This window comes from Dendropsophus ebraccatus, chromosome 10 (genome assembly GCF_027789765.1).
Source record: "Dendropsophus ebraccatus isolate aDenEbr1 chromosome 10, aDenEbr1.pat, whole genome shotgun sequence".
Lineage (NCBI taxonomy): Eukaryota > Metazoa > Chordata > Amphibia > Anura > Hylidae > Dendropsophus > Dendropsophus ebraccatus.
This window is the reverse complement of record NC_091463.1, coordinates 16,247,764-16,275,504: the sequence shown is the minus strand read 5'-3', so window position 1 is coordinate 16,275,504 and position 27,741 is coordinate 16,247,764. Positions and strand designations below refer to the sequence as shown.

The following is a 27,741-nucleotide window of genomic DNA, read 5'->3' as shown; positions in this document are numbered from 1 at the left end:
CGGGAGCGCGCTGTGCGGTGCATTGTGGGTACGCGGTGACGTGTTCCCCCGGCCGGACCCAGGATGGCTGACGATAGACAGCACAAGCTGGCCTCGGCCCGGAGGAAGGTGAGGACGTCACGTAGGCCCGGTGACTGCCGGTATACCGCGGGGGAGGCTGGAGAGCGGAGTCGGGGGCTGAGGGAGGTGTCGGCTGCGGGGTATCGGGTGACAGACATGACAGGACGGCAGCGGGGTGTGGGGATCAGGGGGAGGAGTGACAGGTGTGGTGCGGGGGGATACGGTGAGGAAGGGGCAGCCGCAGTGTGCCAGGTGGATCCCATAGTGTCACTCTGTGCCATTCAATCCCTGCAACTTTATTTATGGCACCTTTAAAAGCAATGAGATGTCATGTGACCAGAACTGATTCTCATACCCCTGTGGTGGCGGCCAATGGGCCCCCTGATATCTAAGAGGAACCCAGCTTCTCTATATGTGTGCGCCATAGGGACTGTAATACCGTAATGTCTGTATGAGCAACATCCTGAGAACCCCACCAGCAGAATAGTGAGTGCAGCTCTGGAGGGTAATACAGGATAAGTAATGTAATGTATATACACAGTGACCCCACCAGCAGAATAGTGAGTGCAGCTCTGGAGGGTAATACAGGATATGTAATGTATATACACAGTGACCCCACCAGCAGAATAGTGAGTGCAGCTCTGGAGGGTAATACAGGATAAGTAATGTAATGTATATACACAGTGACCCCACCAGCAGAATAGTGAGTGCAGCTCTGGGGTATAATACAGGATAAGTAATGTAATGTATATACACAGTGACCCCACCAGCAGAATAGTGAGTGCAGCTCTGGAGGGTAATACAGGATAAGTAATGTAATGTATATACACAGTGACCCCACCAGCAGAATAGTGAGTGCAGCTCTGGGGTATAATACAGGATAAGTAATGTAATGTATGTACACAGTGACCCCACCAGCAGAATAGTGAGTGCAGCTCTGGGGTATAATACAGGATAAGTAATGTAATGTATGTACACAGTGACCCCACCAGCAGAATAGTGAGTGCAGCTCTGCAGTATAACACAGGATGTAACTCAGGATCAGTAATGTAATGTATGTACACAGTGACCCCACCAGCAGAATAGTGAGTGCAGCTCTGGAGGGTAATACAGGATGTAACTCAGGATCTGTAATGTAATGTATATATACAATGACCCCACCAGCAGAATAGTGAGTGCAGCTCTGGAGGGTAATACAGGATGTAACTCAGGATCTGTAATGTAATGTATATATACAATGACCCCACCAGCAGACTAGTGAGTGCAGCTCTGGGGTATGATACAGGATGTAACTCAGGATCAGTAATGTAATGTATGTACACAGTGACCCCACCAGCAGAATAGTGAGTGCAGCTCTGGGGTATAATACAGGATGTAACTCAGGATCAGTAATGTATGTACACAGTGACCCCACCAGCAGAATAGTGAGTGCCGCTCTGGAGTATATTACAGGATGTAACTCAGGATCAGTAATGTAATGTATGTACACAGTGACCCCACCAGCAGAATAGTGAGTGCAGCTCTGGAGTATATTACAGGATGTAACTCAGGATCAGTAATGTAATGTATGTACACAGTGACCCTACCAGCAGAATAGTGAGCACAGCTCTGGAGTATAATACAAGGGCAGACAATTCTGAGACAAGTGATATGTACAGAATACTTATTATGAAGGTGATCTGTGTAGCGCCAGGGTATAGACACCTGAAGGCTGCAGTTTGCTTGGATTATCGTCTGGCTTTTGTTGGTCCTGTTCTCTACAATCGGCCTATTGTCCTGGTAAAGAATACAGCGTGTATATTCTGCAGAGTAGAGAAGGCTGAAACTGTAGAAGATTGTCTCGGTTGGCGACAGTGTCGTTCTCACACATACCTATTGTAGCTGTGCCCGGCTGTGTGCCTCTCCAGGCTTAGAGGTATCTATGGACATGGCCGATCATCATCATCCTCCTTCTGATATATATTAGTATAGTTTAATTACAATGTATCCTACAATAAAGATAAACAAGGGAAATCAGCTCACCTCTTGGTATATTGTTCGGAGTCTCCAGCATATGTGAGAGGGTGGACGGTTCCAGGCGGTGGCTGTCCGTCAAGTAAGTAAATAGTTGCAAGAAGGTGATAAGGATCCGGCACTCCAAGAGGTTTAAAATTCAAAAACTTTTATTAGAACATATCTAAAAAACAGCTGAGCAGCTCATGCTGTGTGGCCTGAAAGACTGACGCGTTTCGCGCATGCGCGCTTAGTCATAGTCTAATGGTCAGTGTGTGACTAGAGATTTAAAAACAAGTAATGGCCAATGAGATGTTTCCCCATGCACATGTGTGCAGGTGGGGTGAATAGGTGCAATCAGTGGTGTACTCGCTTGGACACTGTTAAGTTAGTTCAGTGGTCAGTTAGTATTACAAAGTATAATGAGTGTGTGAATTTACTAGACATGATGCTGTAATTTATAGGTAAGCTGCGACCATGTGATGCAAACATAAAGAGGTGGAGTGTGGTGACACACTGTCCACATCGGAGCGTGCTTGGCGACCAGGTCGTGTATTTTAAAAAATAAAACTAATACAAAAGTGTGTAACTCTATCGCATGTGAAACGACCGAGCCGCACGGTTTTTAAATCTCTAGTCACACACTGACCATTAGACTATGACTAAGCGCGCATGCGCGAAACGCGTCAGTCTTTCAGGCCACACAGCATGAGCTGCTCAGCTGTTTTTTAGATATGTTCTAATAAAAGTTTTTGAATTTTAAACCTCTTGGAGTGCCGGATCCTTATCACCTTCTTGCAACTATTATCCTACAATACCCAACTTCTTCGTTGTCTTTACAGTTAAAGGAATTTCAACAGAAGACGACTCCACCGGCTCCTGTGGGCGGCAAGAAGAAGAAAAAGGCAAAAGAGTCAAACAGCCATCCTGACACCCCCAACCGTCTGTCTCCGGACCCAGTAAGTCACGAGTTCACCTGACATCAGTTTAGCCTGGTAGCACTTTGATTACAGCACCGGAGTTACTGCCTCTGTGGCCTCATCTGTGTCTCTTTATAATAGATGCAGACAGGCCTATCTTTGTAGTAACCTACATGATATATAGCATGTGTCTGTACAGAAATGAAGTTGTCCCTACTGCAGCAGGTCAGCAAGACGCTCGCTACATCTGTTCCTAGGAAAGCTGAGTGGCAGCTTCTATGGCTTTATTGCAGCCCCCATTAAGGTTCTCACTTGAGATCATTGCACCTGGAGCCTGCTGGAGTCTGACTGTTCAGTATTTGATTACTGGTGGCTGAAGAAGTTGGATGCCGCCCTAGGGAGTCCAGGAGAATATGGATACATCCTTATCCCATAGGCCATATCCTTTTTTTCCTGGACTCCCTCGAGCTGTATCTGGTTTCTATAACTGGTGACTGTTCAGTAGAATATTTCTTTGACCATAGAAGTTGATGGAATGCGATGTCAGTGGGAATGCTGTATAGTTAGTGTTTCTGTGACTGTACCCAGCCTCTCAGCTCCTTTGGATGACCGGCCGCCTCTCGTCTGGCTGCGTTGTTTTATGTCTACATACAATGACCCCTGCCAATCCTATAGGAAGCCCGGGGTATCTTAGATCTGTGTTCTTCACCTCTTAGCAACACAATTTCAGATTCTTACTGACGGATGGATTCTGACAAACCTGAAAATCCAGATTGACCAGCAGTTTGTTGTCTTTGTTGACTTTTCCCGGTGCTTTTTTTTTATTTGCTGGGTCCTTATCCAAGGAGAACTCAGCTGTGCATCAGCTGCGGCCCATTCAGCCCCGCTATGTCTTCCCATCCAGCCCCACTATCTCTGCCCATCCAGCCCCGCTATCTCTGCCCATCCAGCCCCGCTATCTCTGATCACTGACTTCCTTCTGCCTTGTATTATCTTGACAACTTCTGCCGCTTTCTGTAACGTCTGATAAACTGGTATTGTGTGCGGTTATACCCTAGTATTACTGGTTCCTCATTGCTCCAGCAGCAAATATATTAGAAAGCTACACAAGTAGCAATGTCCTGATATCCACTTTCACCCTGCTGGTGTCCTACCCAATAGAGGGGCTGTGTATAAGGCCTAGTATGACTGATGGGCATCCTGGTGACACCCGCTGGGCATTGCAGGGATATGTGACGTCTCTACAGCAGTGTTTCCCGACTTGTGGCTCTCCAGCTGTGACAAAACTACAACTCCCAACATTCTCTGACAGCTGGATTGCCATAGCTTCAGGAAAACCTTCCTATGTTGATGCTCTCGTACAGCTGCTACCCAGCATGCTAAGGTTTGGCACAGGTTGGACCCTGTGCTGTCAGGGCTTGCTGGAGGTTGTGGTTTTTGAACTGCCATAATTAGGAGAACACTGTCCAATGTCAGTGCTTTCCATCCAGTGACTCTCCACCTGCATGCTGGGCGTTGTAGTTCTGCAACAGCTGGAGAGGCCCGGTGTTTTATAGGAACATTTATTTCCCTGACAGTAAACATTGTGGTCACTGCAACTTCCATGCCTTTATGTATCCTATACTGATCTGGGAAGCTGAGATAGGGAAGCTGTTTGCAGGGTCTTCACATTGTAGAACCTTATACAGATGCCACTGTGTTATTACTGAGATGGTGATAGTGTATTCCCTATGGGTCAGGGGAGGACCACAGCAAACAGCTCTTCATACCTCAGCTTCCTGGACTCCTGGTTAGCGGTGTTACCTGTGAGGTCATTAGTGGTTTGGTATGGCCGGTGACTTGCCCTCCCCTCGCTGCTTACCTGCCTTCTCCCCTTCTTTCTCTATTTCTCTCACTGTCTTCAGATTGAGGCCATATTGAAGGGGCTGGTGTCAGATCTGCATAGATCCAATGGGGTGTCCATCCCTGGTTTGGGAGACATGAAGGTGAGCTCTACAGGGAAGTGCCAGCTTTTTCTGTGCTTGTCCGCCCTGTGCCCCTCATGCTTGCCGGCTGGTTTGCATTGTACCTCTTTGTTTTATCGTCTCCTTCCTGGTCATAGTTCATTGTTGTCCATCAGTTGGGATTGGGGGCAGTGGGTTTGCACCTCCCCCGTATTATTGTGCGTCATTGGATCTCCATATTATATCTTTATGCCCTTTCTATACACTCTGACTCTGCAAAGTGATACACATCCTTCGGACACCAATACTTTATAGAGCAGTGTTCCCCAAACTGTGGCTCTCCTGCTGTCTTGGTATAATGGGAATTGTAGTTTTGCAGCAGCTGGAAAGCAAGAGGTTGGGCAACACTGCTGTTTAGATTAATGAGGCCTCCATGAGCCTTACATATTCCCCACTTATCTGCTATATAACTATTGGGGAGGGCCGGGCTAGATATCCGATCCCACCGTGGTCATATAGTGTGGTGACACTTGCTGTAGTCTAGCTGAGCAACCTTTGGCACTTGAACAACTATTTGTATTACACAGAGCAGAAGGAAGGATGTGCTGCCTTACTACATTCTCCTGCTGGTTTATAGCGTCTGTGTGCAATGTTTATATAGTCGGTGATTTTACTCACTGCGTCCGGGTGCGGGAGTACACTGCGAGCTGAAGGGGTACGGTGCAGGTCATGGAGGATGGCAGTGCAGGATGGCAGAGGTTATTTCTGCCACTTACACATGGGATTCTGTATGCCCCATTCACATGAGCAGCACAGTGTCTCCATTGTTTACCTGCACTCACTTGGCCTCTTATCGCTGTAGTGTTTGCAGCAGTGAAGTAAGGTGCTTGTCTTTTCCACTTGATGGCAAGGCTGAGAGTGGTGACTACCCCAGCACAGCTCAGGATAATCTGCACACAAGGTAAAGGGGTTTTACAGAATTTATTTTGTTCAGGTGGCCTTTTTTATGACAGTCCATTAACTAAAAAAATAAATAAATAGTGGAACATCCCTTTAACCCCTGTGCAGATGAGTAGGTAAGGTGTCCTCCACGTGAGTGCCAGGAGAGGTGATTGGGATCAGCACAGTAATATGATCAGATGATCAACACTACTGTGAATCTTCCTTGAATTCTGTTATATAGAATCCACAGCTGCCTCACACCTACAGTGATGGAGACAAAGAGAAAATATGTCCAGGGGTCAGTTGTACTGGTGTGATTCATGGGTAACCCTCAGGATAGGTCACAACTATCATATCAGTGGGGTGCCAGGACCTAACGCCATTTGTGTCAGTCAATTGAGCAAGAAGCAGACAGCGCCATACATTGTGTGGTGGCATCACTGGGTACTGCAGCTCAGCTCTTATTGAAGTGAATGGGAGCTGTAGTGTGCGTGGCATCATCTGTCTATGTTCACTGATCAGAAGGGGTGTTAGGTGTCAGCCCTGGAAAACATGGCTACTTTCTTCCAGAACCAGCACCGCTCTTGTCCTTAGTTTTGTTGTGATTTTGTAGCTCAGGTCCATTGAAGTGAATGAAGTTGACCTGTAATACTACACACAACCTGATGATTTGTGTGGCGCTGTGTTCTTTCTGATCCTGGATAAAATTGGTGTCTTGTCAGGTGTTAATAGACACTGGAGGGGGCCGGATAATATGCCAACTACACTTACAGGAAATCCAGAATAATAAGCGCTGTGTGAATAGGATGTGAGGTGCGGCCTGTACTGTGCTCAGGCCTCACTATTCTGCAGGCTGTAGGGCTGATGGGTCATCCCGCCATTTGCTGCTCCTTGGCTCTGCACTAATCCTGCCAGGCTGGGACGCTTGTTTGATATCAGGCGTATCAGTGTCGCCTGTCTGGAAGCATTTGTCTCGGCAGCTGCCAGGCATTCCTCCGCTGTCACCGAGTGCCGGGAAATCCTGCCCACTCTGTGAATGGGATGTGCTGGGGGGGGGGGGGGGCAGCCGCTGACCGCTGTGCATAGCATTACTGTCATACCACAGGATGATTTTATAAGGGATGTCATGGATGAGCCGGGCCGGCTGCACACACAGTGATCAATGTGAACGCTCCCTGCACCATTTACATTTCTGTGTATGCAGCCCCTATGCAGATCTATAGCTCTGATCCCTTGTTGTTTCCTACCTGAAGATCAGTAGAAAGTCAGACACCACTAAAACATGAGGGCAGGGTGGGACATGGGACATCTGTAGGCAGGGGGGCTGTATACCCTGAAGGGTGGTGTCCTTCTGTATGGTAATATCACCCGGGCTGTTATCAGCCATTACTCCGCAGTACGCAGCACTAATCCTATGAGTCAGGAAGTAACAAGTGCTAAGCGTTCTTCTCAGGCGTCGCTCCCTCCTCCCCTGTCATCCCAACACCTCTGTAACTGGCCAAACTGGAACCAGTGACAGATAGGAGAGTGCGTCACTGCCGACACCTCAGCTGCCTTCAGGTGATCTTCACCGAGCCAGGGAACTACAACCCCCAGTCTCCATGTAAATAACCATGACAGTACTTGGGATGATGGAGTGATTTGTTTTAGGAGAATAAATCCCTCTTCTATGAATGGGTGTTAGGTCTTAAAAGGGGATTGGAGGTTTAGACCGGGGATAGGGGAACCTCCAGCTGTTGCCCGGACAGCCAAGGGGTGTTTAGGTATGCTGGGTATTGTAGTTGTGCTGCAGCTGAAGGTTCCCCATCCCGGTGAATGGTGGATCCGCACATAACATCATGAATATAGTCCGTACTCTAAATACATTTCATGCGCATGACATTGTGGTTCATTCCTAATGTGGCTTTTTGCATTTGTATTACGGTGTTTTTGTTTTTTTTGTTTCCCCCCCGTCTGTGACATGTGTTAATAAACTACAGTTCCAGCTGTTGGGGCATGCTGGGAGTTGTAGTTTTTCTAACAGCTGAAGAGCTTGAAGGGGTATTCCTATATTGTCACTGATGCTGTGAATGATGGGAGTGCAGCCCCCCCTACCAGTCACGCAGCGATGTGATGTGCCGACACTTTATAAGATGAGAATACCCCTTTATGTAGGAGCTTTTTTGGGACATCTGTAAGGCTACTGGTGCGTGTAATAATCTAGTGGTGCACAACCTGGGGTCCTCCAGTCTTTCTAGAACTACAGTTCCCATCATGGCTGGAAACCCCTTGACTGTCCAGGCATTATGGCACTTGTAGTTGTGTAACATCTGGAGGGCGGCCAGTTGATGATCTATAACATCCCACCCTTGTGTGTTGTGGACCCATGTGCTGCACTAACCCCCATGTTGTGTGCTCTAACAGGTGCCCCTGGAGAGAGATGACGCAGACACAGAGATCCTTACAGAGGACTTCTTGGACAATTCTAGAACCCCCACAGAAGCCCAGTTTAATAACCCACTGTCCGAGGTGCCACACACCACACTCACGCCTTCTCTCCATCTCTCTCTATCTACTCTCCCCGGATGAAATCTTACTCTGTGCCATCATATGGCCGTCTATTAATGTAGAACTTTATCTGTTTAATGGAACCTGTCATTGCTGTTGACGGATCTGGCCTTCTATAAAGGAATACTTCTATATTAAAGGGGTGTGTTTTTTTTTTTCTTTTAAATCAACTGGTGTCAAAGTTTTACAGATTTGTACATGACTTCTCTGTCTCTCTATATCTATATCCATCCTTACTATTCCCGTACTTATCAGCTGCTGCATGTCTTGCAAGAAGTGGTATATTCTTTTCAGTCTGACACAGTGCTCTCTGCTGCCACCTCTGTCCATCTGGACATTTTCTGACCTGGACAGTGGTGGCAGCAGAGAGCACTGTGTCAGACTGGAGAGAATACACCACTTCCTGCAGGGCATATAGCAGCTGATAAGTACTGGAAAACTGGAGATTTTTAAATGGAAGTAATATACAAATCTGTATAACTTTCTTACACCAGTTGTTTTGAAAGAAAACCTTTTTCTCCAGAGGGTCCCTTTAAGCAAACTGAGTGCCCCATGGTCATTGTACCCATAAAAGTTAAAGTAGTTCCATCGCAGAGGGAGAAGCTTTACTTTAAGAGGGCTCTGTTTCTGTCTCTTCTCCTTTATTCTTATCATCAAATATCATGTATTTCACAGATGTGTGTGGCTGTAACCATCTATTGCATAGGCTGGGTTCTTGAGTGAGGTTAAAGGGGTTATTCAGGATTTAAGAAAAAAACATGGCTGCTTTTTTCAAGAAACAGCACCACTCCTGTCCTCAGTTTGTGTGTGGTATTGCAGTTCTGTTCCATTGAATGGACCTGAGTTGTAATACCACACATAACCTGGGGATGGGGTGGCGCTGTTTTTCTAATCCTGGATATTCCCGGTACTGTCCACCTGTCAGTGATATAATGAAATACATGATATTTAGCTGCTAACCCCTTGTCCTGGTGTTGGCCTCGCTGTGATAGCTGCATGCTGCCATGTCTGTCTCTTGCCTAGATTACATCCTGATCTCTTCCCATTGTCACCGCTCAGTATGGCCGCTAACGCTTCGTCTGTTTTGTTCTGTAGCAGAATGACCATGATAGCGCGAAGATGGCGGCGGACAGCAAGAGGTGAGTGTGATCCGCGTGCGCTGGGGATGACGTCTGTATTTGTTTTGGATCTTGAATGAGCTGTATTGCTCTCAGTGGTAAGATCAGAGGACATGGAGGGGTTTTCTTTTCATCTCCTTTAAGTGTTTATTCTGCCTGAACTTGTCTGAGAACCTATACTTAATAGCACAAGTATCATACAAGAGTGGTAAGTTCCCTATAAGACTACTCTTTCCAATTCATGGAATTATTAAGCATGATGGGTATCGTAGTGTTGCTGCAGCTGGATGAATACCTGTGTCTTATGGGGAACCTACCACTCTTTAAAGGGAACTTGTCATCAGTTTCATGCTGCCTGAACATCAAGGGGGTCCACAGCAGCTGCTTCTCACCCCATGGGCCTTGATTGATAGATCTCCCCCATTTAGGTATAAGGAAAGTGCTATCAGTCAGGGCTGGTGGGTGTGAAGCCGCTGTGGACCACTCCCATGACTGTTGGTTCTGGCAGCATTAAAGTGATGACAGGTGTCCATACATGAGCTAGAGTGCAGTACTAACCTACTATGTTATGTGTAGTCATATGCTGAGTCCACCCTCTTAGCAGATTTCAAGTAAAGAAATATTGGCCATGCCCCTAAGGAATATATTGAGAAAATATGCACAGTTAGCCCTATAGATCAATGTATATATTTTGCACTGTATATAACTATATCTATACAGTGTAGTAGATGGAGGTATGTGGCCAGGTCATGTGTTACGCCTCGCTCACTGTACTACCGTGCATAAGTTACATTAATTTATATACTTGAGTTTATTCCTTTGATGTGTATATAACGTGTGATCTGTCTCGCAGGTTCGTCTCCTCTACAGACAGTCTGCGGCAGCTTTCTGAACAGCTGAATGGCCTGGTGTCCCAGGTACGTGTCAGTACATATTAGCCAGATGCCCCTTCTTAAGGCTGGGTTCACAGTGCGGTTTTTTTATCCGTTTTATGCAAAAAATTTGTTTGCCTCCTTTTTACCATTGGATTTTATTCTAAAAAATAAAAAAGGGATAAAAAAATGCTTCCTTTTTTTTTTTGTTTAGCGTACACAAAAAGTTGGGCGACCTTGTTTTTGTTTACGGTAGAAAAAGATGTCAAGTCTATAAAAAAATGGATAAAAACGAATGCACACACTCAACTGTTTTTTCATCTGTTTTTCGTCCATTTTGTGCATAAAATGGGTATGAACCCAGCCTCAGTTTAGTGATGCAATTTATAAGAAGCAACAGACATTAGGGTGAAGTTGGGAGATCCCTTACCGATGTCTAGGCAAAGAAGCACTAAACCTATTTGCATATATAGTTCCCTTATATTGAGGAACTATCTTTATAGAGAGAAGTCCTGGTCCCTTACTCTTAATCATTGATTTTAGGTGTCACTTGTAGTCCCATTGCCCCCGGTGTATAACATCTATAACATCCGGCCAGTGCAGTCACCTTTACACGTATTAGGCTTAGGATGGATTGTTCTGTAGAGCTCCGGATACCAACGCGGTGCTGTCATGGGAGCCAGTCCCTTAGATTCCCCCCGGATCTACCCCCATCAGCTGTGATTTATTATAAAGAAGTGGAAGCGTCTATGATCCACAGTAACTCAGTTATGAAGTGGAGACCATGTAACGTTTCATTTTATACTTATTATTCCTTCCATACTTGTTGTTATATATTCAGTCTTCTTCCCCCAGTTCTGAGTTGCTGCTTTCTGCTGAAGACACAAAAACTTTGTATGAGCTTTTCTCTCTGTCTTCCCCTTCTACATCTTCCCTTCTAAGACGGCTGATGTCAACAAGTCCCTGGCAGGCTTTATCTGCAATGTTGTAGCTTCTTTTGTAATGCTGGGAGGGTTAATCTGAGGTCAAGTTTCTGATGAGCTCACTGTGAATAATCCTCCTTAGTATTACAAAGTTGCAGATAGGGACTTGTTTACATCAGCTGTCTCAGAAGGGAGGGGGAGACAGGCTCACACACAGATTTTTGTGTCTTCAGCAGAAAGCAGCAGCTGAGAACTTGGGGAAGGAGACTGAATAGATAATAACAAGTATGGAAGGAATTGTTAGTCTAACCATGGACAGCAACATATGAAGTTATGTTCGAGTGGAATACCCCTTTAAGGCTCTAGCAAGATATTGTGGACAATTGTCTCTTCCAGCTTTGTGGGAGCAGTTTAAGGTGTCTTTTTTTGCCGTGACGGCACCCAGTGCACACAGCGAGGTCCATAGTCATGAAGGGTGAGCTGGTGTGGGAGGGGGATGTGACCGGCTGCACAAAGCCCGGACCCCATCTAACATCCAGAACTGAGATCTGTGCGCTCAGTCTCCCCCACATCAGTGCCTGACCTCACAGATGTCCTGAGTATGGAGAGGAAAAATCCCACACACTCCTGCAAAGTCTTAGAGGAGACAAGGCTGCTCTCCCTGCAGAAGGGTAGCTGCTCCATATTAATGGCTGCTATGGGTATAGGATGGGATGTGCTAGAGCTTCAGAAGGGGAATGAGAAGGTGTCGCAATACTTCAGTCCATATAACTTATCTGTCTGGCAGCGGCTTATCTTCGTCTCTCTCCATGAGATAAACACGTACACGGTGTGATCCTGACCGTTCATCGGAGGGTCAGGAGTTATGACAATTCTCCTGCCAGCCAGTCTGTTAGTTGTACAGTACATGTATTGCATCAATGTCCCTGTTGTCTAGAGGGGAGCCACTGTCCGCTGTGCTTCTCTGCTCCTCCTCAGGGAGGGGTATATTCTAATAGGCATATTGTAAAGAGTACAACCCTTTTTAAAGGAGAAGTTTAAAAAATTGACCCCCATGATTGTCTACAATTAGAAAATCATGGCTGCTCTCTTCCCAAATTGGCACCACACCTGCCCACAGGCTGTGTGCGGTATTACAGCTCATCCCAATTTCTTTATTAGAGCTGAGCTGCCGTACCACACACAGGAGCTCATAGACAGGAAGACAGGAGTGTTGCGATATTTAGAGAAAGCAGCCATGTTTTTTTTATTCTTGTGACCCCTTTTCAGTGTTTTCTATCTTAGTTTTAGAAGGAATGATGCATCCTGATTCTCTTCTTTTAGGGTAACTCTTACGTAAACGGTGAAAACATAATCTCGGCCTCCAGTCCAGAAGTAGAGGTGAGTGACAATATAAAGAATGAAGAAATGGCCGGACCCATCTGTGGTTTTATTTTAATCCTTTAGGGTGCGTTCACACCTACAGGATCTGCAGCAGATTTGATGCTGTGTTCAGTTATTTAAATGAAATCTGCTGCAGAAAATCAGCTGCAGATCCTGTAGGTGTGAACGCACCATTAAAGGAGAAGTCCGGCCAAAATTAATTTTTGATATGTTGTTACTTATGAAAAGTTATACAAATTTCTAATGTACATTAATTATGGGAAATGCACATATAGAGCTATTTCCCTTAATTTAGTAGATCAGGAAGTGTTAGAAATATCTCTGAAGAAGTGACGTCACGACCCAGGGTGTAATTCCTATGGAGTGTCCAGCAGGGGGCACTCTCTATATATATAGAAGTCTATGGGACTTTATTGTTTCTATGGGTTTCTATGTAATGTAATGTAGTGTACAGTGCTTTATTGAATGAATACATCTATGGAATACTTTGGGGAGCAAGTGTCCTTGCTCCCCAAAGTATTGCATAAATGTATTCATTCAATACATTCAATACACAGTAAGCCCGCCGATCCGCCGCATTTCCGCCGCATTCCCGCCGATCCGCCACACGCTGATCCGCCGCATTCCCGCCGATCCGGACCATATACATTGAACTACAGCTCCCATCATCTGCTTCTAGTATGAACAGGTGATGGGAGCTGTAGCTGGGTAATGGATATGACATGCCGCCGGGCGCAGGGGGGAGCCGCTCAGTACACAGGAGCGCTCCCCCCTCCTCCTCCTCCTTCCGTGATAACTTCCGCCTATACCAATGCTGAGTCCCTGCCTGCCTCCGCTCTCCGCTCTCCCCCCATACATACCGGCTCCCGATGCATCCTGGTGTCCGCGCTGATGCCGGGAGCCGGTATATGAGAGCGGAGAGCGGCGGCCAGGCAGGGAGTCAGCATTGGTATAGGCGGAAGTTATCACGGAAGGAGGAGGAGGAGGGGGGAGCGCTCCTGTGTACTGAGCGGCTCCCCCCTGCGCCCGGCGGCATGTGATATCCCTTACCCAACTACAGCTCCCATCACCTGTTCATACTAGAAGCAGATGATGGGAGCTGTAGTTCAATGTATATGGTCCGGATCGGCGGGAATGCGGCGGAAATTCGGCGGAAATGCGGCGGATCGGCGGGCTTACTGTGTATTGAATGTATTGAATGAATACATATATGCAATACTTTGGGGAGCAAGGACACTTGCTCCCCAAAGTATTCCATAGATGTATTCATTCAATAAAGCACTGTACACTACATTACATTACATTACATTACATAGAAACCCATAGAAACAATAAAGTCCCATAGACTTCTATATAGAGAGCGCCCCCTGCTGGACACTCCATAGGAATTACACCCTGGGTCGTGACGTCACTTCTTCAGAGATATTTCTAACACTTCCTGATCTACTAAATTAAGGGAAATAGCTCTATATGTGCATTTCCCATAATTAATGTACATTAGAAATTTGTATAACTTTTCATAAGTAACAACATATCAAAAATTAATTTTGGCCGGACTTCTCCTTTAAGAGGGAAAGATCAGGTGCCTGCTGTACTGAATGCCGCTTGCTGCTGCCTCACTGTGTACATGCAGCAGCGGGCACAGCGGGTGAGCATGACCGAACAGAAGGCCACGTTCATTTTAGGGGAAAAAAAAGCTTTATCCCTAATGACTCCTTGACTGGGTAACGTGATCACATGGGGCCACAAGAATTTTAGGTTGTTAATAAATTAAAATATACATTACAATATTACTCAGTATAAATTAAGTAATGGTTAAAGGGGTTATCCCGGTGTTTAACTTGATGGCCTAGCATTGTTACTGTTACATGTAGCAGAGCCACGTATCTTTAGTAGTAGTTGAGTCTGGTCTTGCGCCTTAGGGCTTGTGCTCACAGAGCAAAAGAGGAGAGAGCAGAGGCGCATGAGAAATCCTGTTGAATTACAAGTGGCGTTTGTGGCGCGGACTCTGCTTGAAACTTCCGCTGCTTTTGCTCTGTGTGCACAGGCCCTTAGTCTCATCCAGTTGAATGGGATGGATGAAGCTGGAGCCAATTGTAATTCCCAGCACAGCTGCTACTAGATATAAGGCTCTGTGCTGTATGGAGCAGTGTGAGCAACTAAGGGGTCGCTGCACACATCCGGATGCTTTGGCTTCTTCATACAGCTGATCGGTTTTCCATATGGTCCGTGGTATCAAAGGTCAATGAAACTGTGTGAGAGAATTGATCTAATGCTGATGACCATCACTGTAAAGAACTGTGAACCCCTTTAACCTTTATAGCAGATATATACTACAATAGAGATGAGCCAATATATCTCTTATCCTATAGCAGACAGTCATCAGTAATGTCTGGATATCTCTCCTTTTTTGTATGTCTCTCTTCCGGCCTCTTCTCTCTCCCTCATACTGAATGCATGCGCCGCAGTCTCGATACCAGGATTTGGCTGCTGCCTTGGACTCCAGTAACTTATCAAACAAACAGCTCAGTTCAAAGATAGAGGAACTGGTAAGAGACAGAACGCTGCTATCTGTATAATAGTGTATGCTGTATACTGTACGTCAGGCCCTGGCTGTGTATCCTGCATCGTCTTCAGCTTCCTGTCCGTATCTGGCTGTCACTCACCTACCTGCATTGCTCCCTCTTCTCCTCTCATTGGATTTCTGCATTTAACAATGTAGTGAATTGCTGTTGCCGAAAAAACCTCCATTGAATTCTATGGGACTTTATAATTGGGGGGTGGGGGGGTATCTGATCACTAGAACCAGCGGGGGAGAAGCACATGGCTCAGCACTTCTCTCCCTCAGCAGGAAGCCAGGAGAGATTGACCTTAGTATGGGTTTCTCCTAGTTCATTCTAGTTGGGGTTTAAACACCCCAAACCCAAGACATGTCAAAAGTTTTTTGTTTTTTTTTTTATTTAAAGGGACATTGCCCATTTAAAATTGGAATATGCCAGTATGTAACCTGTAGTCTGGAAATACGTCAGTACTAGCCGCTTTGCAGCCCCCGGGAGCTAAAACCTCTGCGTTCACAGAGTAATATTCTGAGTAATGCCCTGGTATTCTTCTGGATAACACAATGGTGGTGGGGCCTGTAAATAAGATCTCCGAGCCAAAACTGACTAAATACTGGGCTCAGACCAGTCTGCTTTTCCGGTTTTATGTTTGGATCCATGCTTGTATTTCTCTCTCCCAACAGAAACAGCAGAACCAGGATATTATGGATAAGCTTGACAAGGTAAAGCCCTTCATCCTATAACCAGGTATGGGATTGACTATTGTTTTGTAGATGATCTGACCTGTGACAATGGTTTTATCTTACTCCCCAGGAGAGGAAGGAATTTGAACAGAAGTTTTCCAAGGAGCAGGGCTCTCTTCGGGAACAGCTGCAGGTGAGACGCTTACTATAGAGACTGCCCTGTATATTGTGGTCAGTCAGGTACAGGAGACTCCCCTGTTAAGCGACACAAAACATGTATGACTCCAGAGCACAGGTGTCAGTCGCATCCCTTCCGCTGGTCAAAATCACAGCTCCCATCATGCCTAGACATCCAAAGCTTTAGCTTTGACTGTCCAGGCATGATGGGAGTTGTAGTTCTGCAATAGTTGGAGGGCTGCAACTTTGACACCTGTGCTCCCCTATCTCCCTCCACCAGCCTTGTCCTTCCTGCTGCACCACCAGTTTAGGCAAGCACAACCCTCCCCCACTGTAAGCATCCCCACAAGCTTTGTACAAGGTTTATGTTTGTGACTCTCTCCACCTCTTGTGTGTGTCACCAGTTTACTACCACAAGCCTCGTGTAAAGCGGCAGAAAGTAGCAGATTTATGCTCAAACCAGTCAGTTTGCACAAAAAATATGAGGATTTCTTGCCGATGTGCACCCTACTGACCCGTATGTGCGAGCGTGGGGACATGGCAAGGCGCAGAAGGGACGTGGCCTCATCTTGTGACTGATTTACCATGGTACAAAATCTATACCAGCTCAGACCTGTTATGCCGAATATTCTGAAAGACGTGCATCTCTAATGAAATCTGCCTGATTATTATTACTGACTATGTGGGACGTAATTATCTGGCATTATGTAAACATTATTACCGAGTCCTACAGATCACTTAAATTGTTATTGGGGAATTACTTTGGGGAATCAACTGCTGACAGAGCCTATGGCTATAGTGTGATCTTGGCCTTATAATCAGTCGCATCCTTGGGGGTACTCCGCTTAAGAATATGGTCACATAGGGGTACTTGGCTTAAAAAGGTTGACCTGGATGACCCAGCATGTCAGTGCATTACATAAATAGTGCATTGATGTCTATAGAGGTTTATGTTTCATGGCTACAGGGGTGCAGGGTTCCCCCACAGATTCCAGCAGCAGGGATCCACTATTATCCACTTACCAGCAGGTGCCCAGTGCAGTAAAAGGTTATTCAGAGTTACAGCACTTATGTCCTACGCACAAAATAAAGAATCATTGTCAGATCACAGGAGCGTCCCAGCAATCCTAAGAACAGGGCCTCAAGTCTTTGTCTTGAATGGGTTGGAGAGCCCGGCTTTCTCTAGCAGCTCTGTTGACACTGAATGGAGCTACATTGTGCGTGCAGCATTCAAAGAAAAGACTTGGGGACCCTATTCTTGAGTTTGCTGGGACCTCCATGATCTGACACAACTTACCACAGGTGACTACTACCTAACATTGTTATACGTCACGGTGAGCATCTCTATTGTGTTTGTGTCAATAAAGATTGTTTCACAGTGTAAAAGATTAACTTCACCTAGCTCAAATTGTTTGCTTTACGTCTCCAGGTTCACATCCAGACAATTGGGATTTTGGTATCTGAAAAATCTGAACTACAGACCGCTCTATCATTTACTCAGCAGGCAGCACGTCAGAAAGGAGGTATAAGCTTTCCAAATCATCTTAAAGGGATTGTCCAGGCTTAGAAAAACAAGGCCACTTTCTTCCAAAAACAGCATCTCTCCTGTCCTCAGTTTGGCTGTGGGCTTTGCAGCTCAGTTCTATTGAAGTGAATGGAGCTGTATTGTAATACCACACACAACCTGAGGGCAGGGGTGGCTCTGTTTTTGCAAGAAAGTAGCTGTGCTTTTTCTAATCCTGTATAACCCCTTTCAATTAATATAATATTTATACAACACAGACCGCACACTGTTCTATTGCTTAGGCAGTGGTTTCAATTCACTACAGTGATATCCTGAGTGTGTAAAGTGCAGATAATATTTGATGCTTACCGTAGTGCCTCAATAGATGAGCATCAAAACTTTTTCCACCCTATTAGCGCACTGAATTTTTTTCTTTGTTACTCCTGCAGCTGAAGTGGAAGATCTTGTCATGCGTTTACAGTCGACCCGGCAGAGAGTGACTGAGCTGGAGCGCACCCTTTCCTCTATCTCAGCTCAGCAGAAGCAGCTGGAAAAGGTAATGCCCTTTTATTATAGTCTCCATACAGCGTATTAGGCATCCTGACCCATGGGGTAAGCAAGCAATTTGCTTGATCAGCGCTCGCTTACCGAGGTCTATTACACACCTCTATAATATTGCAGCCAGGTCCGTACAGACATCGCTAGCAATGTTTGCGCAACCTCTAGACAGGGAGATATCAGCCTGATTTGGCAGATAATTGCTCCGTGTAATAGGGCCTTTGTTCTTGTTCCTTCACATGTTGGCGATCAGCTTTTTGACCCTAATGGTACTTTTACACGGAGTGATAATTCGCCCGATCGCACGATTAACGATTTTGAATGAACAATTTTTTTTATAACGATCAGCGTTTAGACAGAAAGATACATCGTACGGAAAATTCGCTATGCGATCGTTTTGCGATCGTTTAAGCCTATCTCACACATAGGTGAAATCACTGAATGAATGTTTACACGGAACGATCTGCGAATTTTTTGCAAACGATCAACGATGATTTGAGAACATGTTGAAAGATCAAAATGAACGATTTTTTGCTGGTCGTTTGATCGTTCGCTGCGTTTACACGTACGATTATCGTTCGAATTCGACCGTTATCGTGCAAAAACGAACGATCAATCGTCCCGTGTAAAAGGACCATAAGACTATGTTCACACTGAGTAACTTAGTCAGAATTCTGTGGCGGAACCTTCCGCCTCGGAAGCCTGCCTGCCTCTGTGTCATAGCCAGTCTATGGGAGAGCGTGCGGTCCTCCACTGCCGCCGCTCTCTGCTCAAAGAAGTGACATATCTAACTATTGTATGTTTATTTAAAGTTTTATGATATTATATATATTTTTTTGTTCCCCACATTCCTAATGTTTCCTTTCTTTTCCAGCTTAATAAAGAACTGGAGAAGGAGAGGGACAACCTTCGCCTCGAAACATTAAAGAACAGGTTGGGTTTTTTTACCCGCTGCTTGCTGGTTGATGGAGCTTTCAATACACCCATGGGTCAAACTTTTCATCTTAACTTTGCAGCAAGAGCAACGAAGAGTTGAAGCAACAGAACTCGGAGCTGTCAGAGAAACTAAATGCACTTCTGTCCGAGAACGCCGCCATGAGATTGGAGCTGGGGGACCTGCATAAGAAGCTTGAAATGGCTGAACTTATGATACAGCAGGTAGGACTGAGAAAGCTTAGGTGACAAATGCACCCACACTGAAGCCTACTTATAGACTTTTTGTTTAGAAGGATTTGACAGTGGGAAACATGGGAACCACCATGGTCTGTGACATCTTGTCTATACTTTATGTCCCCTTCTAGTTTTCCAGCCAGACTGGAGTTCCTGATGCAAACCAGCAGTTACGGATGGTCATTGAAGAGCGAGACCAGCTGGGCACTCAGCTCACACAGGTAGGGTATGTGCACACTACGGAATCCTGACAGAACACCAGTCGCAGATTCCGCAGCTCACACCCGCTCGTGGACTCAGGCGGCTGCACGCACCTCCGCTGCCATACTCATTTGTTTTTCTATTTCAGATGTCTGATTCTCTCCAGCAACTGAGAGCAGAACGGGACCAGTATGTAGAAAAACTCAAGGAAGAAGGAGCCGTTTGGCAGGAAAGAGTCCGGCAGCTCTCTGAGCAAGTGAGTTTCCACATGTCTCGGCAAACTGTAAAATGGTGCACGGCAACAATGGCCACCGCATTACTTTATTTACAAGCAAATCTGATGATCTGTCTCTGTTTGTAGATTCAGACACTCAGCCAAGAAAAAGAGAGCGCTCGGGTACAGGTTGAGCAGTTGGAAACCAGAGTAACAGAACTACTATTGTCGTCTGGTATGTAGAGAGACTAAAAGTTCCTTCATATGTATGCACCACCTTCTGTATATAGATAGAATATCCCTTAAAGTTTCACTGTCTAGTACTGATCCTGACCTACATCCTGTATTATACTTCAGAGGTGCACTCACTATTCTGCTGGTGGGGTCACTGTGTACATACATTACGTTACTGATCCCCTGTTGCATCCATTATTATACCTCTCGGCTGTACAGATAGATATGTATGTAGATTATTATATATGTAGAATGGTGTTTATAGGTAAAAATGGGATGTAAGTTGCCTTTCGGTCTCTCTCTAACCACCCTATATCTGGGATGTTTCTCTTTATAGCAGTAGAGCCGGCTGACTCTGAGCCCTCTGCACCCCAAGGCCCCTCAGAAGCAGAGCTGGCGCTTCAGCAAGAGGTTGAAAAACTACATCAGGAATTCCTTGAGCTGCAGTCCAGGTATCAGGCCCAGGTGCAGGACAACAGCCAGCTGAGCCGTCTCAACCAGGAGCAGGAGGAGCGGATCCTGGAGTTAGAGAAGACCCTGGAGCGGCAGAGCGAGGACAATGTAGACAAACAGCAGATCCTGGAAAACATGCAGAGCGACAAAGCCACCATCAGCCGGGCACTGACCCAGAACAGGCAGCTGAAGGAACACCTTGCCGAACTCCAGAACGGATTTGTCAAGCTGGTAGGTCACGTGTTTGAACACTATCATGTTTCCTCTGAATACATCCAGATCTATGGAGCATGGAACTCAAAGAGCCTGTGTTTTGTTCCACAGACCAATGAAAATCTGGAGCTCACAAATGGTCTTCAGAGCGAGCAGCATGTGAAGAAAGAGCTGGCCAAGAAGCTGGGGCAGTTACAGGAGAGCATCGGCGACTTTAAAGAGCAGGTGAGCCCCTAGGTAGAGGCTTTAGTAACAAGTCTCAGTCTCCTCATTATCGCATTACTGACCTGCTGTATGTGGTCTCTGCCTTACAGCTTGCTGCAAAGGAACAGGAAGTGCAACTGCTGCAAACTCAGCGGGATGAGATCTCCGCTCATCTCCAACAGTATGCTGCAGCATACCAGCAAGTATCCATCGAGAGGGAGGAATTCCAGAGGCAGTACCTGCTGCAGGCCCAGCTCATGGACAGGCTTCAGCATGATGAGGTGCAGGGCAAAGTCAGCGCAGAAATGCACCTGAAAGAGCTGCAGCAAAGCAGGGTGAGCCGTGTTACTGAAAGGGTCCCCATACACTTTAGACTATTGTTGGCCGAACTTGCGGCAGGTTTAGCCATCAGTCTAGCATGTATTGCCTGTCCTGATGATGTCTCTCCGGGCTGCATCCGGAGCCCTGCATTAAACCAGGGCTCCATAGCTACATGTCAGATAGAGGCCACTTTGCCTGTCAATCACTCCCACACAGTGCGCTGACAGACATAGGGCTGTGACTAGGACACCGTCCAAATGACTAGTCACGGCTCTCCCCCTGCCTCATGCACGTGATTAAAAGGCGACTTACCGGAACATGAAGCTATGGAGCCCAGGACCCCCTGACACCATAGTAGACCCGGCTGCGAGGTCTGTGCTGCCGTTCTGGGAGCCCAATTGGCACAAATGTGCTGATTGGTTCCCTTTTAACTTTTTCAGGAAATCCTGGAGCTTCTTACCAAAGAAAACCAAGAACTAAAAGCGCAGATGATGCAGTTTCGCAACGAGCCAGAAAGCAGAGTTCTGAGTCGCATGGAAGGTAATGAGAGGTCACGTCTCTCTATTGCTTCTATTAGCCTGGCTTGATGTGGTCTCATCCGTATATTTGTGTTCCTTAGGAGACGGTGTGGAGAGCAAGGTCTATGAAGATGAAGTCCCCAAATCATCTCTGGTTATTCCTGAAGATTTTGAAAGTAGAGAAGAAATGGTAAGTCTTCCTATCATCTCTAGGATGGTCTGTCCCTCCTTTGTGTTTGCCGCTCCATGTCACCTGGTTCCTTTTTGGGTGTTTGCAGCTACATGTCACACTGTCCCTCCTGTGTGTTTGCGGCTCCATGTCACACTGTCCCTCTTGTGTTCATGGCTCCATGTCGCACAGTCCCTTCTGTGTGTTTGCGGATCCATGTCACACTGTCCCTCCTGTGTGTTTGCGGCTCCATGTCACACTGTCCCTCCTGTGTGTTTGCGGCTCCATGTCACACTGTCCCTCCTGTGTGTTTGCGGATCCATGTCACACTGTCCCTCTTGTGTTCATGGCTCCATGTCGCACAGTCCCTTCTGTGTGTTTGCGGATCCATGTCACACTGTCCCTCCTGGGTGTTTGCGGATCCATGTCACACTGTCCCTCCTGGGTGTTTGCGGATCCATGTCACACTGTCCCTCTTGTGTTCATGGCTCCATGTCGCACAGTCCCTTCTGTGTGTTTGCGGATCCATGTCACACTGTCCCTCCTGGGTGTTTGCGGATCCATGTCACACTGTCCCTCCTGGGTGTTTGCGGATCCATGTCACACTGTCCCTCCTGTGTGTTTGCGGATCCATGTCACACTGTCCCTCCTGTGTGTTTGCGGATCCATGTCACACTGTCCCTACTGTGTGTTTGCGGCTCCATGTCACACTGTCCCTCCTGGGTGTTTGCGGATCCATGTCACACTGTCCCTCCTGGGTGTTTGCGGATCCATGTCACACTGTCCCTCCTGGGTGTTTGTGGCTCCATGTCACACTGTCCCTCCTGGGTGTTTGTGGCTCCATGTCACACTGTCCCTCCTGGGTGTTTGCGGCTCCATGTCATACTGTCCCTCCTGGGTGTTTGCGGATCCATGTCACACGTTCCCTTCTGGGTGTTTGCTGCTCCATGTCACACTGTCCCTCCTGTGTGTTTGCGGATCCATGTCACACTGTCCCTCCTGGGTGTTTGCGGATCCATGTCACACTGTCCCTCCTGGGTGTTTGCGGATCCATGTCACACTGTCCCTCCTGGGTGTTTGCGGATCCATGTCATACTGTCCCTCCTGGGTGTTTGCGGCTCCATGTCATACTGTCCCTCCCGGGTGTTTGCGGCTCCATGTCACACTGTCCCTCCCGGGTGTTTGCGGCTCCATGTCATACTGTCCCTCTGTTAGTGATCTGATAATCGGCCCTTCTCACCATCCATAGGGTGACTGTAATTTCCTTTTTCTGCAGATGACATTCCTGTCTTCCACCCTCTCCAAGTTACAAGGAGAGCGGGATGAAGTGGAGCGACAGCTCTCGGAGCAGAAGAGGAATTGTAAGCAGCTCCTGCAGGAGATATCGGAGCTTAGGCAGCAGCAGATGTCTGGTCCTCCCTATCGATCTGCAGGTAAATGTAAGAGTGAAATCTAGGGACTTCTGTGATGGTACGTTAGCTATTGTTCCATCACTGAAGGGGTGCATTTAGCTTTTTATGGGAACAAGACATGTTGATGAATGTGGCTATCCCAGTATTCATTCATGGTACTACACCTTACAGCATTGCTACTTGCTTAGTACTTACTGAGAATCCTTGTGTTTTGCCAGCAGACCTGGGTGTGGACAGTGTCCCCCGGGAGGTGTACGATGCTTTGCAAAGTGCCATGGAGAAGCTGCAGGTAGGTCTTCTTGCAGTGTATTGTGGTCTTACCATGTTGTCTATGTAGTGATATCTTATTCATGTTTCTTTTCTGCTCCATTATTTCATCTCAGTTCCGCTTCACTGACCTGATGCAGGAGAGAGTGGAGCTGAAGGAGAGGGTGGAAGAGCTGGAACATCGGTGTATACAGCTATCAGGGGAAACTGATACTATAGGTAAGTGATTCCACAACTATGTATGTCTAGTTCTTCTACAGTGCTTCTCTTTTATCACTGAACCATTGGGCATCATGCCAGTGATGCTGGTCCAGTGCCGGTGCGGACTCAGATAACCCCTTTAAATATACATTGCTTTTGTAAGACACTGAATGGCCATCTTTTCTCTTCTGATTTTAGGGGAATACATTGCACTTTATCAGAGCCAGAGGGCAATCCTGAAACAGCGACACAGAGAAAAGGAGGAGTACATCAGCCGACTGGCCCAGGACAAAGAAGAGATGAAGGTTTGTAAAATGAGAGTGGCTGGAGGAAAACCTGGGACCACAGACACTATCCCAGTCCATAGAACAGTTTGTTCTTCCTTTTCCTAGGCCAAGTTGTTGGAACTGCAGGTCTTGGTCATGAGACTGGTGGCTGAGAGAAACGAATGGTACAAGAAGTATTTGGAGGTTGCAAAAGGCTCCAAAGAGCTGGGGCAGATGGCACAGAATGCAGATCGGCCGATGGAGGTGGATACAATTACTGGGGAAGGTAAGTGATATGGCAGGGTTAAAGGGATGCTCTCATGCTGCCTGAACCACGAGTCATTGGAGTAGATCCTGTGGGCTCCTCTCTGCCCCACCAACCTTGATTGATCTCTCTCTGTTTGGATATAGAAAGTCATCTGGGCAGGCAGAAGCCAGCAGGGACCACCAGATGACTTGTGGTTAAGGCAGCATGGAAGGTTCCCTTTAAACTAGTAGTAAGACTATGCAGCTCAGGTGATACTTTTTAGTATACTAAACCTGGACCATGTGATCAGTCGGTCCTAGTCCCTGTTTGACGTGTTTAATTTCTAGGACATTGTCTTGTTCTCACACACAACTCATTCACATAAAGGGGTTATCCAGTGCTACAAAAACATGGCCACTTTCTTTCAGAGACAACACGACTCTTGTCTCCAGTTCAGGTGTGGTTTGCAATTTAAGCTCCATTCACTTCAATGGAAATGAGAAGCAAACCCCCCCCCCCCCTCCCCCAAAGCTGGAGACAAGAGTGGGGCTGTCTCTGGAAGAAAGTGGCCATGTTTTTGTAGCGCTGGATAACCCCATTAAAAACATGGCCACTTTCTTCCAGAAACAGCTCCTCGCCTGTCCTCAGTTTGGATGTTGCTTTGCAGCTCAGGCCCATTAAAGTAAATGGAGCTGTATTGTAATAACTTGAGGACAGGGCTAGTGCAAAAAAGTAGCTGCGCTTCTTCTAATCCTGGATAACCCCTTTTACATGTCCCCTTTATTGTGCTTATTGGTGTTAGTCCCAAGGTCATACTCCCTTCATGATTTTTTTTTAGTTCTGGACAACCCCTTGTGCTGATCCTGAGGTCGAACTCCCATGTATGGATAGACCATAATTTTTTTGTCCTGGAGTGTACCTTTTAAATAAGGATCCCGGGCATGAGATTTCGAAGAATAATTTCAGTGTCCTTGTGTAGCTCTCTATCACCTATTTTCTCATCACAGTCCTTGAAGAAGTCAGCTTACTAGAGGATGCGGAAGAGGAGAAGGCGCAAAGAATTTCTCAGTTGTCTTCTGCTCCAGAAGGATCCAGCGCCGCCCCCAGCTCCGAAGACCCCACAGCCAAGCAGATCATGCAGCTGCTACGTGAAATTCAGAACCCCCAAGAACGTCCTGGATCCTTGCTGCAGAATCCATGTATTCCGTTCTTCTACCGCGTGGATGAGAATGATGAGGTCCGGATAATGGTTGTCTGAGAGGAACAGTCCCTCGTATCCAAGCCACCACTTCCATTCCTTCTCCTCTCTGGACTGTGGCTTATGGTCTCCACATGCACAGGAGATGCGGTCACTCGGGGAAGGGATGGTGGGCTCTTCAGCTGCTGGGACAATGTCTTCCCTCATCTGAGCTTGTGGCATTAAGGAGCGGAGGGTTTGTATCTCCAATGATGATGCAAGGGGGGGGGGGGGATATGCTCTGTTCCAAAAGGCATTGTCCAAGGAAATAGACCCAGAGGGCATATATCCTATATAGATGGGCTAGTAGATTACTACACACTGCTTTGTTTTCTTCAGCTCATTGGGGTTAGGTCACTTATCTTTGCCAACATTATACCGCTGCCTCCATTTTTTTTTTTTTTTTTTAAACTACCCCCTACCACTAATGTTTTATGTGAAGTCTACCTGAAAGGATCAAGAATGAAGGAGGGAGCCTGAAATTGTACTGGTATTACAGGGTCACCGCGTAGAGACGGATAGAGGCCGGGGGCATTGAGGAGGGAAGGTGTAAGATGAACAGTTATGATGATAAACTCTGAACGCTGCTCCGTATATCTCCACGGGTCCCATGAGTGTGACTGAAGCCTAATGGAGTGCATACAGTGTTCTCTGTGCTGTGCGCTGTGATAGCCTTCTATGGCAGCCATGACCTAGACAAGGATCTGAAGTATGTTTTAGCGAGGAGTTTTAACAGAGACCCCAGTTATTTGGTCACATTAGGGTATATGGTAGGTTTGACGTCCTAGGGCTTAATTTTTAACCCATTGCTCTGATAGAGATGTATTCCTTTCAGCAGGTTGTTTGGCTTAGGCTCACACCACAATATTTCATGGCGAACCTTTTGGATTGTTCTCGGATACGTACAGTTACATTTTTAATTTAGTTTAAAAAAAAAAAAAAAATCTGATTAATATGGCAAGATCACTGTAATGATTCTCTGCCCGACAACACCATGTGCCGCTGAGGTGATATCACTGTGATAGGTGGGCAGTGTATCCGGGCTGATCTGGCGCAGTGCTGACAGCGGAGGAGGAGCAGCATACATTACTAATCGGCCAGTGTGCATCCCATGACAAAGCTGGCGGCAGCGCAGGGGGAGCAGATCGACAGCGCTGTCTCCCTATTAGTCTGTATTATTAATCAGATTTTAGGTGCAGAACCTCTTAAAGGTGCATGCAGCCATGATGTGACTGGACCAAGTATACAGTTTATTGGTTTTCACCTCGCATTGATGAACCCATTATTATTGATCCTCCGTGGATATAATGGTTTGTGTTCAGTTTATTTTTTTACAGCGTTTTATATCCTTACACTTAGACACTTTTTGAGGCCATGCCATGAATGCAAATCCCTTAACTCTCTATAAGGCTGAACGCAATGAGAGTTGGGCCCTGAGGTTTACAGTATTTCTTCATTACTATGTGCTGCAAGGGGGCGGCCACGTCCTGTTAACCAATGGTTAATAACACAGGAGAAGGTGCCGCAGTGAGTCAGTCTTCTTACCCTGGAGGGTGTTTTGCACAAGTAACCTGGGTTTGGGGTGGGAGGGAGCACAGGCATGGTAGTAATTCCTACATCTCTTCCTGACTTGAATATGGAAGTGGTTCCTGTACATAATGTATGAGTGTAACATTTTGTATATTCCTGGATCAGACGCTGGACCTCGGCAGCATTTTCGCTGCAGGTATCTTGTACTATAATATGATGGAGCTTCTATAGAAGCTGGTGTGTCCTCATGATTGGAGATTTATTAATATGGGGGGGATTATTATAATTTATTGGGTGATACATCACAGGTCGGGGGGCTACACTTTCCATTCTGTTGCTGAAATGATTTCATCTTGTTGGAAATAAAGTTTCTTTCTGAATAAAATGTATTCAGCAGATTACATGGCGTTCTTGTCTATTTAAGAAGAGAAATTATTGCACGGTATAGGACTTTGTTATAGAGCACATCACAGCTATGGACACCATCTTCCCCTATATTATATTGAATGAGTTGCTCTGGGCAATCTAAAAGCAACGTGACATCCGTTTCATTCTGTCTAAACTAAAGGCAGCATGAATTGTGGACAGACTTATTATCCCTTATTAGTGTTTGACTTTGATAGCAAAGACTGTGGGGGCCCTATGTTGGCTCTTTTCCAACACCGAGAGCTGTTAAACATGAACATCATCCACATAGGTTCGAT

General features: G+C 46.3%; 1 protein-coding gene across 6 annotated transcripts; it reads left to right on the top strand.

Moving 5' to 3' along the window:
• On the top strand, positions 1-27,438 carry GOLGA2 (golgin A2). Of its 6 annotated transcripts, none has more exons than XM_069943915.1 (28): positions 1-108; positions 2,895-3,011; positions 4,877-4,957; positions 8,261-8,365; positions 9,500-9,543; positions 10,376-10,439; positions 12,641-12,697; positions 15,169-15,249; positions 15,942-15,980; positions 16,072-16,134; positions 17,548-17,641; positions 18,072-18,178; positions 19,055-19,113; positions 19,197-19,338; positions 19,482-19,571; positions 19,700-19,807; positions 19,913-20,000; positions 20,337-20,683; positions 20,777-20,890; positions 20,980-21,204; positions 21,631-21,730; positions 21,810-21,898; positions 23,154-23,310; positions 23,511-23,578; positions 23,673-23,775; positions 23,956-24,062; positions 24,150-24,309; positions 25,278-27,438. In XM_069943915.1, exons 1-28 carry the CDS (start codon positions 64-66, stop codon positions 25,526-25,528), a joined length of 3,105 nt encoding a protein of 1,034 aa, XP_069800016.1. In that variant the 5' UTR covers positions 1-63; the 3' UTR covers positions 25,529-27,438. The 6 variants fall into 6 exon arrangements, with proteins under 6 accessions (XP_069800016.1, XP_069800015.1, XP_069800017.1 ...); XM_069943914.1 differs by having other exon boundaries at positions 23,508-23,578; XM_069943916.1 differs by lacking the exon at positions 4,877-4,957 and having other exon boundaries at positions 23,508-23,578.
• Positions 27,439-27,741: the final 303 nt, after the last annotated feature.